The sequence below is a fragment of the Fringilla coelebs genome, assembly GCF_963513975.1.
Source record: "Fringilla coelebs genome assembly, chromosome: 30".
Classification (NCBI taxonomy): domain Eukaryota; kingdom Metazoa; phylum Chordata; class Aves; order Passeriformes; family Fringillidae; genus Fringilla; species Fringilla coelebs.
Window position 1 is genome coordinate 1,525,512 of NC_140056.1, and position 11,519 is coordinate 1,537,030.

The 11,519-nt window shown below is 64.5% G+C and overlaps 1 protein-coding gene across 3 annotated transcripts; it reads right to left on the bottom strand.

Annotated features, from left to right (window-relative positions):
• Window positions 1–217: 217 nt before the first annotated feature.
• Window positions 218–10,235, bottom strand: STAT6 (signal transducer and activator of transcription 6). Of its 3 annotated transcripts, none has more exons than XM_084223499.1 (21): window positions 10,128–10,214; window positions 7,712–7,989; window positions 6,809–6,938; window positions 6,565–6,703; window positions 4,947–5,030; window positions 4,557–4,861; window positions 4,311–4,442; window positions 4,028–4,216; window positions 3,870–3,957; window positions 3,658–3,780; window positions 3,450–3,542; window positions 3,103–3,309; window positions 2,932–3,026; window positions 2,700–2,836; window positions 2,445–2,591; window positions 2,093–2,162; window positions 1,719–1,844; window positions 1,534–1,635; window positions 1,370–1,435; window positions 1,013–1,159; window positions 218–936 (listed from the first exon to the last, which is right to left on the bottom strand). In XM_084223499.1, the coding sequence occupies exons 3-21, from the start codon at window positions 6,922–6,924 to the stop codon at window positions 759–761; spliced, it is 2,544 nt and encodes an 847-aa protein (XP_084079625.1). In that variant the 5' UTR covers window positions 6,925–6,938; window positions 7,712–7,989; window positions 10,128–10,214; the 3' UTR covers window positions 218–758. The 3 variants fall into 3 exon arrangements, with proteins under 3 accessions (XP_084079625.1, XP_084079624.1, XP_084079626.1); XM_084223498.1 differs by lacking the exon at window positions 10,128–10,214 and adding an exon at window positions 8,881–9,012; XM_084223500.1 differs by lacking the exon at window positions 7,712–7,989 and having other exon boundaries at window positions 10,128–10,235.
• Between the last annotated feature and the right edge of the window lie 1,284 nt (window positions 10,236–11,519).

The window sequence follows — 11,519 nt, forward strand, 5'->3', positions numbered from 1 at the left end:
CACGACGCAGGCGGCGTTTGACGGGCACTGGGGAGGTGCTGTTCCCCCACCCCACCCCGACCCCACCCCAAAATCCCTCGGGGTTCCTCCTCCTTGCCCCCCCCCATCCCTACAAACCGTGCCCAGCCCCGGGGTTCCCACCCGCCCCCCCCACCCCGTTAGGACTGTGTGGTGTCTTTTTAGAGCATTAGCGACTCTTCCTTTGTACCGTGTACAGTAGATTATTTATTTTGTTATTTTGGAATAAAACTTTATTTTATGGCTTATCTTCCTAGCCCCCTGCTCCAGCCTGGAGGTGGGGGGGGAGAGGGGGTGAGGAACAGCTCAAAACCCCAAAGCAAGCGCTGACTGCGGGGGTGCGGGGGGGCCGTGTCCCCCCTCCATGGGGGTCCCGGTGTCCCCCCCTCGCCGGGGGCACCGGGCTGGCACCTCCGCCCCGGCGCCGTTCGCGCTGCCGCCTCCCGCCCCCGCGGTGACTCATCCCGGCGGGCGTGGGCTGGGGGCACCGCGTGCGGCTGCCGGTGCCCCCCACGCAGGACGGGGCCCCCTGCGCCCGCATCCCCTCACCCGCGGACCCCCGGCAGCGGCGGGGGGGGGGGGGGGCGGGGGTTACCCCAAATCCCCCCAACCCCGCCTTTCCCAGCTGGAGTTTCCACTCCTGCAGGAGTCGCAGCAAGTCCATGAACCCAGGCAAGGCTGGGAGGGAGTGGAGGGGGGGTCCCAGTCCGATGTCCCCCCCCCCTCCACCAGGAGTCCCCTCACGCGTGTCCCGGCCGGATGCTGTCATCCCACCGCGCGTCCCCCAGCCCCCAGGAGGACAGGCTGGAATTGGGGTACCCGCTGTGCTGCGGGAGGGGCGCGAAGGGGGGCAACAGGGGTACCTCCAGGAGCTGCTCCAACTCCGAGGCTGATGGCTGATCCATGCCGGGCGACATCCTGGGGACAGAAGCAGCAGGGTGACCGGGTGGCGACTGGGAGGGGCTTCCCCCAGCTGACCCCTCCCCGTGCTTACCACCGCGGAGGGCTCTGCAGCGACGCTTCCTCCACGGGCTGGAACGGGGGCAGCTCGGGCATTTCTTCGTCCTGCGGCTCCGCAGAGGGACCCGCGGGCAGCAGCTGCGAGACCTCCCCGGGCATGTACTGGTTGGGCATGAAGGGTCTGGGGTGGCAAAGAATGGTGTAGATCCTGTCCCCCAGGGCACTCACCAGCCCCACGGTATTGGGGGGGCACTGGTTTGTGGGGGGCTCCTCCTGGGAGCACTGGTCAGCTGGGGGGGCCACTCCAGCACTGCCAGCCTGGGATTGGGTGGGGGGAAGGAAAGGGGTGCAGGGCATGGTGCCCCCCTTGCACCTTTGTGCCAGATCTTACCCAGGGGTCCTGAAGGCAGGGTCCTGGCAGTGGGACAGCGAGGGAGGCGAGAGCATTGGTGATGGGCTGTGGGGAGCAGGAGCACTCAGAGAGGGGGGAACACCCCTGACCCTGCTGGGGGTGGAGGGGTGTCCACCCTGCCCCCCACCCTGCCCTGCTCCTACCTGTGGAAGGGGGGGGTGAGCCTGTCGGGCACCATCATGATGTTGCTCTCAACCGTGGGGTAGCCCCCGGGCATGGGCTGGGGGCAGAATGGAGTGGGGGGGCTGCAGTGCACACACAGAGAGGTTCAGATTGAGGGGGGGCACTGCCACAGCCCCCACCCCACGCCTCACAGCAGGGCACTCACCAGATGGGGGCCAGCAGTGGCTGTAGATTCTCAGGGTGCAGCTCGTGCTGCAGCATGGGCAGGTTGAACATTGGTGCCTGGGGAGCCTCAGGGGGGGCCCCCACGGTGTTTGGAAGCTGCTGGTCCCTGCAAAAGCACATGGAGCCCATCAGCACTGTCAGGTCCAGGTTTTGAAGTGGTACATGTGCCACTGGGTGCTCGAGGGGAGAGTGGGAGATGCACAGATGTGTCCCAGCTGCATGCTCACCAGCACAGCTCTGATTTTCCCAGTCAGGGATTTCCCTTCCCAGGGGGATGCTCAGGCTGGCCAGGGGTCTGTGCAAACCCTGGCCCACGTGCACACGCCTGCAGCACAGATATGGTCTCACACCCACCTTTCACTTTCCACAGTCATCTTGATGGCAGTGGAGACGTAGCCCCGGCCGTCCTTGCCTGTCTGCTCTTCTGCTCAGGGAGGAGAAACATCCATGAACCACCACCCTCACCATGCCCTGCCAACCATCTCTACCAGTCCCAGTTGCTCCTGAAAGCCCTGAGGCCACCTGGCTGAGACCCATAACCCCCCCTGCAGCATTTCTGGGGGGCAGAGGGGCAGCCCAGGGTCCATCCAGGCCCTCCCCACTCACTGTTGTAGTGACTCCCAAAGGCTTGGTCCATAACCCCCCTTGCAGCATTTCTGGGGTGCAGAGGGGCAGCCCAGGGCCCATCCAGGCCCTCCCCACTCACTGTTGTAGTGACTCCCAAAGGCCTGGTCCTTGGGGATGTTGGGGTACAGGTTACGGAGCTGCCCCAGGTCCCGGATGCGGTCGCCGAGGGAGCGGATGGACAGATCCTTGGCAGAGAAGGGCTGGATGTTTTCCACCTGGCTGGAGCCTGAGCGAGGGGAGACACGTCACTGCATTCCAGTGTTGGTTCTTGGAACTGCTCACACCCCCTGGCAGTGAGGACCCCCCTCCTGCACAGCACCTGACCCCGTCTCACCGTCCTTGCCCCGCATGACATAAGCGATGGTGACGCCCCCGATCTCGGAGTCGCTGAAGCGGAGCAGGAAGGTCCCATCTGGCTGCATGCTCAGCAGCTTGCACACATACTGCTTGCTGATGAAGCCCATGATGAGCCTGGAGAGGTGGCAAGGTGGGGAACAGGGATCAGGACCACCCATGGAAGTGGGGTGGGATCAGGACCCCCCAAAGCCCAGCCCTGGGGCACCCACCTGTCCGACCAGTAACTTTTGAGGCATCTCTTGGTGAGGTCCAGGACTCCATCAAACCACTGCCAGAAGGTGAATCCCCGGCCAGGGAGGATCTCCTGAGGCAGAGAGGTGCCATGAGGCTCCCCTTGGTCAGGCTGGCCCCTGCCCACCCTGGCCATCCCTCCCAGTCACCTTGTTGAACTGGGCCCAAGAGACGTGGCGGCTCTGGAAGTCCTCGGGGCTGGCGCTGTGGTCATTGAAGATCTTCTGGGCCAGGAAGAAGTAGTGCTCCTTGAGGAGCCCCTTAGTGGTCTGCACCTCTGCCATGAACTTCAGGTTCAGGGTGTCACACATCTTGTCCCAGGGTACCCGCTCAGCCACCACAAAGGGCACCCGGTCCTGTTGCCGGGCAGGGGCCATCAGGACAGGATGCCCACCATGTCCCACCCCTGGGCTCCTGCTCCCACCTGCACTGGTGGGAGTGCAAAGCCCAGTCAGCCCCAGGTTCCAGCTCCTTCCCTCCAGCTCGTGGCACTCACAATGTCAGAGAAGGCATTATCCCACAGCACAGTGGCTTTGGCATTGTTGTCCTGGTTCCCATGGACGATGACCACAATGGGCAGAGACAGGACCTGGGGGCACAGAGTGGCCCTGAGCCAGGCATGGTGGCTGCTCTGGGATTGTCCCAGTGCAGCACACACATCCCACAGGGGAAGGCTCAGCACATCCAGCCACATCCCATGGTACCTGGAGGTGGATGGAGACGTTGCTGGGGGTCAAGGTGACATTGGTGCTGAACAGGACGGCGCATTTCTCCTCTGTCACTGACTCGGAGCCCTTCCGCTCGCAGCGCTTGATCTTCTTCAGCAGCTGGGGAGGGAGAGCTGAGCATCCCCAGCCTTGGGACCCCCCAAAACCCAATGGAGCCCCCAGCCCAGCCCCTAGCTGGTGGCACTTACCACGTTTTTGAAGTTGGCACAGCAGTTCCCACTCGTGGGGTTGGTCTCCAGGGCCACCGTATTGTGCAAGATCTCCCCCGTGCTCTCACTGGGCAGAGGAGGGGGTCAGGGCGGGAATGGTGGTGGGGAAACCCCCTGCCCCCACACCCACTGCTCACCTGAGGGTGTTGCTGTAGTTGCTGAGCTCCAGCTCTCGTGCCTGCTTCTCTGTCACCATGTCAGCCCTCACCGTGTAGGGCTTGGGCGCTGCCTTCAGCAGCTGCGGGCCCAGCAGGAACCGGACGCTTGCCTGGAACTTGGTCTGGGTCTTCAGCACCTGTGGGGGCTGCTTCTCCACCAGGAAGGAGCTGAGGGACAAAGGGACACCGTGGCACTTGGCACAGCCACCAGCCCCTGCAGACCACCTCAACCCCTGGCCACCACAGCCCCCCAGCCTGTTACCTCTTGACCAGGCCGGACAACACCTCGTTGAAGCGCTCCAGGAGCCGGGGCAGCAGCTCAGGCCCCAGCTCTGTGCTTGCTGCCATCACCTGCTGCTGCAGCTGGAAGTAAACCTCGACCAGGTTCTCACACCTGGGGAAAGGGGGATCCTCAGCACCCTACCCTCACTCACCCAGAGCCCTTTGGGCTGGTTGAGGGAGTAGGAGGTTGCTCAGGATCCCCCAGCCCTGCCGTGTGCCCCCTCACCTCTTCTGCAGCGGTGCCAGATTCTCCTCAAAGATGGCCCCATTCCCTGCCAGCTGCTGTTGTCTCTTCCAAATCTGGATCCTCTTCAGGACCTGCTGTTTGGCCGCCTCCAGCTCCTTCACAGCCTCCAGGATGAGGGTGGGCAGTTCCCTGGGAGCCACGGGGCTCTGCACAGCCCCGTCCCGCCCCGGCCCCTCCTCCTGGAGCGCCTGGATCTCACGGACTCGGTGCTGCAGCCGCTGCAGCCCCAGGCTGAACTTCAGCTCCTCCTGCCGCCGGTGGAAGCTGAGGGGCAGGTGGTGGTCCTGGGGCAGAGCAGAGCGGGGTCAGCGGGGGTTGTGGCCGGGGCTGCACCTCGGGGTGCCCGGGAGGGGGGCAGGGGGCACCCACCCGTTTGAGCACGGCTGCCTTCTCGCCCTCCAGGACGGCTCTCACCACGGCCACCAGCCGCAGCGGGTCCCGGCGGAAGGTGCTCTGGGGGGACACAAATGGGGGGTGTCAGGGGGGACAGGACACGTGCACCCTGCTCCTGGCCCCCTCCCACCCCAGCCCCTTCCCACAACGCCTGGACAAGGTAATTCAGGGGTTCCACAACACCACAGAACTGATTTGCAGCTTTAAAACCACTTTGGAGTTGGAGGGAACGTCAGGATCATTGACTCCAACTCCAGATTTTTTTTGTATAAAAAGTAGAAGAATCAACTTCAAATAGAGGGAAAAAAAAAATCGAAACTGAAGGAATTCTCCATTCCTGTGAGCATTTCCTCCAGCCTCCAGCCTGACACCTGGGGGAGACTCTCCCAGCTGCCCTGGGTGGATCAATGCTTTCCACTGAAAAAACAGGGAGAGGAATTCCCCTGCTGGCTCTGCCTCCCGTGTCCTGTGCCAGCTCCTCCGGCCTTCACGCATTTCCCAAATTAGCTACTTCCCAAAACAGCAGCAGAAACACAAAGGGGGAATGGCTGATGACGTGCTTGGTGGGTTCCTGTGCCGGTGGGAGCTCCAATGTGGGGGTCTGGATGTAGCACTGGTAGCCCCGTGGGCTTTTCCAGGGAAAATGGGATTCAGGGGATGAGAGGCCCAGGTTTGGCTCCCACCTGCAACCCCCAGCCCTGGGGTTGCCCATCCTTGGGATCACCTGGTCACAGCAGCACCAAGAACAGGGAACAGCCTGGCTGGGCACGGAGGAATGAGGATTTTGTGTTCTGGGATGAGGGATGGAGGGAGGAGGGAACACAGGAGGGCTGCTCTGCGTCAGCATTTTAAATAATAAAAAATCCCTAAGCTGAAACATCTGCTTGTTTCCTACAGCAAAAAGCATCAAAGCAACAAAGTCTTGTTTTGAAAAGTCACCCTTCTCCCCAGAAGTTGTGACTAAAGCTGATCCCTTCCCAAATGCTGGATATTAAAAAGGTCTGTTACCAAAAAAGCAAAGTTTTCAACCAGAATGGGGCTTTGGGAGGGAGCCCTGCTCAGCCGTGGTGCTCTGAGCTCCACTGGCCAGAGGAGATAAATCAGAGGGCTGTGAAAGGGACAGAGCAATTCCAACAGCCTTGATAAGAGAAAGAGCCCTAAAAATGAAACTCGGAGCTCAGGGCAGGAGGAAATGCAGACCCACACAGCCTGGAGGAAGGAGAAATCAAACACTCAAGCAGAAAATGGGGAACAGCTGCTGAGACAGCCCCCAGGTACCAACAGCTGGGGTCAACTGGGGCTGTGGGGGCTGAGGGGCTCAGGAGGGTCCCCGCAGGACCCTTTCAGGGAAAATGTGGCAGCTCCCTGTGGGCCATTGGGCCACAGAACCTGGGACAGCAAAAAAAAAAACCAAACTCCGTCCTGTGGAACACCCCAAAAACCAAACTGCTGAGTCTGCTTATTGCTCACAAGCCTGGAAAAAGGTGTCCCAGGGACCATCCTTAGGCATTGAGACCTTGCAGCATAAAATAATCAAGATTCCTGGGAGCTGGCTGCAATCCCAGCATGACCCAGCCCCAGGGTCCCTGCACACCTCGATGGTGCTGACTTGCTGCAGGATCTGGCACTGCTGCCCATCGCTGCCGGCAGCGCTGCGGAGTTTCTCCAGCATGTCCGAGAGCATCCTGCTGGCCATGCTGGTGCAGAAGGCGTCTGAGCCATTGATGAACTCCCTGGAGAGGGGAAAAGTTGGGAGAATGGGCGTGGATCCCACACCTGCCCCTGTGTGACCCCCAGTGCCACGCTGCTGCGGGGAGGAAGGGTCCAGGGAGACTCACCAGGGCTGGTTCTCCAGCCACTCGGCCAGGAGGCAGCGCAGGCTCCGGGGAAACTCCGTGGAGAGGCTGCTGAACTCTTCTGGTGGCATGTGGGACACAAGGTTCCAGAGGGACATCTTGGAACAGTCACCTGAAGACAGGAGAGGGGATGGGGGTAGGACCATTTGAGCAGCCCCCAGCCAGCCCTTGAGGGCCAAGAGCCCCTCAGGGAGGGTGCGAGAGCTGCTGCTCGTCCCTCCACGTCTGAACCTGCTCCACTCTCCTGGGCTGGGGCTGCTGGGGAGGAGGAGAAGAAGGAGTGGGAAGGTTGATCCAGGATCAGCTTCTTGGGCAATCCTGGGCGGGCTGGCAGCCCACTTGTGCCTCAGTTTCCTGCATCTCTGGGGATTTCCTGCTCCTTCTGCCACAAGGACTTTCAAAGGGATGGGCAAACACTGCTGGACTTGGCATGGGAGAGCTGGAAGAGTGCGGAACTCCTGGGCAGTGGGAGAAGCGTGAACTCCCCCAAACTTGGTGAGGCCGTTCCACTGGGGTGACCCCAGTGAGGTGGCTTGGCTGCCCCCCAGAACTTCCTCAGCGGTCCCCCGCAAGGAGCCCCCCTTCCCCAACCACCCCTCACGCTCGGTGGGCTGCAGAGATCAGGAAAAGCAAGAACAGAACCGGAATGAGGTGCTACATAGGGAATTCCACCTGGAATGCCCGGGCTGGAGGCTCACAGCCCCACCGCACCCCAAGGTGGGCGTTGGAACCCCAACATTCCCAGCCCGTCCCCTCAGCACTGCCCGCGCCTCTTCCCGGCAGCTCCCGCCCTTCCTCCCGCCCCGGTCGCCCCCTCGGGCCCCGCCGCAGCCCCGCGGGCCCGGCCGGCCAGGGGGGTCTCCACGCCGACACACACACACACACCTCGCTGCCGGTTCCGCCGGCCCCGCCCGGGGCCAAGGCCCGATCCCGCGGCGGATCCCGCAGCGCCGGCGTCTCACGGCCCAGCCGAGGGGCCGGGCAGCGGCGGGACCCCCGGGCGGCGCGGGCCTGGCCCGCCGTGCCCTCAGGCGAACGGGCGAGCGCGGAGCCGCGGCCACGGCCCGAGCCCCCGCGGGCAGCGCGTTGTTCCCCACGGGCCTGGGCCGCGCGGAGCCGCCGAAGGCGCAGGGCGGAGGTGGAGCTGAGAGACTCCGAGAAGCCTGCGAGGGGAAGGAAGCCGGCGTCACTGGGCAACGTCGCGGCCGGAGCAAACAAACGCCTGCGGCCTGCCCCGAGCCCCGCGGCGGGAGCGCCCCGGGGTCGCCAGCCCTCACGGAGCACCGTGTGCCAGCCCAGGAGGGGACCGGTCATGGTGGCTGGAGGCTGACGCCTTCCAGAAATGCTTTTGCTTTCGACTCCACGCTGCCCGGAGTAAACCGTTCCCGAGGATTCACCGCGGGGCGTGAGGTTACTCCGAGGGGTCAATGCCCGGTGGGAAATGCACGCAGCAATTCTGGGAATGCTGCTGGGCTTTTCCCCACAGTCCCAGTGGGATTCTTGTCAGGAGGAGGAAAAACAGCCTCTCCTTTTGCCACCCTCGAGGTTAATCCCCATCCTCCTTCACCATTAAACCTGTATTTCTGCTCAGCCCTGGGAGGCAGCTGCTGGCTGGAAGCGCCAACCTAGAGCGTAAGCCTTAAGCCAGGCATGCCTGGATCTGCTGAGAGCCTGCAGGAGAAGCTGCTCTGCTCCTTCCTCCCACAGCCCAGGAGGAGCTCGAGGCGGGGGATCTGCCTGTCCCCTCCTGGCATCAATCACTGCAACTCCTTCAGCCCAGCCATACCCTGAATCCTTCCAATCCCACTTTCCAGATTTCCCTCTTCTGCTTTTCCCACTTCCCTCCTGGGGGCAACATCTCATGGGGACCCTCCTCCAGGTCACCCCGGGAAGCGGAGGTTGCAGCTGTGTTGTGGCCGGTGAAACCGGCTCGACACGGGGCAGGACACGGCACCCGGGGAGGGGAAGAAGCCGCCCCCCACCCGCTCCCCCTCCCCAAACGCCCTCCACGCAGCCACTTTCGCTTCCTCCTCCACCCGAACGGCTTTGCCTACCCGTGGGGCTGGGGGACTCCCAGGCGAGAAGGTGGCTCAGGAGGAGCCCAGGCACGGAGAGGGGGCGCAGGGACCCCCACAGTCTCAGTACGGGCTTTGTGCTCTGACTGCAACAGGAAACCCTGTTCCCAAGCTGGAACTGCCGTACACTCCCCGTCCCCTTCCCGGTCCCGAGGTGCTGCCGTACATCCCACGGATGTTACTCATTAACCACCCGCCCTTGCTGGCAGCCAACCGCAGCCCCCGACCCTCAGGCAGGCTGTGTCGGGGAGACGGGGATGGATCCCACCGCTGCCCACGACCCCTCTGCCATCTCCCAGCCTGGCTCTGAGATCTCCCTGCCTTCTGCACCCTCCTCACCCCGCGGGGCACTCAGAGCACGCTGCCTATCCTGCCCGCCCCGAGATTCCTCGGGGGTTTCGCACCGACAGATATTCCGAGGTTTTCCAAATGCTGTGAATACCCGGACATCTCTCTGACTCTGCCCTCGCCGGGAAGAGCCCGAGGAACATTTCTGCCCCTCAGCGTGCCTCAGTTTCCCCGGGGTGCTGAGGACGCCACCGCTGCCAGCCGAAGCCAGAACACAGGACACGGTGGGACACTGGTGACAGTGCCACGAGGAGGGGAGGACACCCACGTGTTGGAGGGGCTGACCGCTCGGGGCATGAAAGTTCCTCCGGTTCGTAGGAAGAGGAGCGGGGCCTTCCCAGCCGACCCAGCCCAGGATGACTCACAGCTCAGGGAGCCCGGCCTGGATTTGGTGCCGCTCCCGTCCCAGGAACTCGCTGTCGAGGTCCCCCGGTGGGACACGGGAAGGAAGGGGTCTTCCTTTGCCCCACGCACACCCTGTCCCCAAACAGCGTCCAGCCAGGAGAGCAGGGTGCCAGCAGAGCTGGGTGCGATCCTCTGCACACAACAGTGGCTGCTCCGGACTTCGGGCCGAGCTGGCCGGCCGATGCAGCCTCGGTGCCGCCGGTGCCGGAACCCCTTCCCCATCCCATCCCCAAACACCCCAGTGAGGGGCTGACAGGGGGGACCTCCCCCTCAGTCTGTCACACGTCGCACTGCCCACCCCCGGAGCAGGGAGGTGCCCCTGGACAGCCCCCCCAGCCCCGTGCAGCCCCCGCCCCTGGGATACCCCGCAGAGCTCCGTCCCCCCCCGGCTTCCAGCTCGGTGCCCCTGCACGAGTTCCGGGCCGCGGCGGGTTCCAAGCAGCGGCGGAGTCCTGCGTCCCGTTCGCCGTTACCTGGCGAGAGCAGCCGCGGGCGGGGGGCGGCCAGTGCGGCCGGTCCCCGCGGCCTCTCGTTCACTCCATAGCGGCGGCGGGCGCGGCCGGTCCCCGCGGCGGCCCCGCTCCGCCGGGAAGCGCCGAGCGCAGGAAGAGGGAGGAGACGCGTGAGCGGAGGGATGGGAGGGCACCGGGACCGGGACCAGTCTCGGCAAGACCTGGGATCCCCGGACGTCGCCACCGAGGGGCTGCGGCACCCGCCGGCTCCGCGTCCGTCCCGTATCAGCCCCCACGCAGTCGTGACCCCACTCTTAGCCCGTATCTCCCCATTCCTGTCCCCAGTCAGGACCACACTCTTACCCCAAATCCCACTCGTGACCCCCCTGCAGCCGCCACACACCCACTGCTCGCACCCGCGCGTGTCCCCCTGCCCCATCTGTGGCACCCACTCCTGACCCTACTCCTGCTCTAATCAGGTCCCTCTTTGCCGCCCTTCCAGGCCCGCCGCCCATCCCCGTGGGTGCCCCCCACCCATTCTCGTGGGGTGCCCTCGCACCGGGGCAGCCCCGGTTCCGTGGCACCATTGTTCCCGTGTGCACCGGGCCGTTGGTCCCGGGCTGCACCCTCCCCTCACGGTTTGAACCCCAGTCCCCGTCCTGGGGTCCTAGCCCGTGGCTGGTCCCGGGCTGTGCCCGCCGCTGCTGTGCCCTCCGGTACCGAACCGAACCCGGGAGCGGGGGCACTGAAAAGGAGTCCTCGTTCCTTGGGGGGACTTCGTTCTTCACGGGGGTACCGCCCCGCCCCGGGGCGTTCCTTCGGCCGCTCCGACCCCCGCGCCCACCGGAGCGGCGGGGCAGCACGGGGCACGGCCACCTCGGGGCCGCTAGGGGGCGCTGCCGCATCGCGGTGCCACCGGGGAGAACCGAGGGCGGCGGGGCCGGTGCTGCCGGGGCTGGGGATGCGGTACCGGGGCTGGGGTAGGGCCGCGGGATCCCCGCGTTCTCCCCGGTTTCTCCCGCCGTGGCACCAGTGAACTCTCCGTGCTGCCATTCCGAGCATCAAACGCGCCCGGGGGCCCCGTGAGCGCGGCTTGTCCACGGCGTACCGGGACATCCCGGGAGAGCGGACACCCGCCGCGGCTGTTCGGGACTGGGAAGGGGCTTCCCGGCCTCCCCACGCCGCTGTCCAGGATGGTCTCGAGTGGGGAAGGGGCTTGAAGCGCTGGCCGGGACCCACGCGTAGGAGGAATCAGTATCGCACCCGTTCCCCGGGTCCTGTGCGGCGTTCGGGGGCTCTGGGAGAAGGGGGAGTACAGAGCCGGCCCCCAAAACCCCTCCAACCCACCGGGTTACTCTGCGCTTTTTGCCACCCCGGGGCTTCTGCAGGGGCGGCGTCCCGGGAACATCTGGA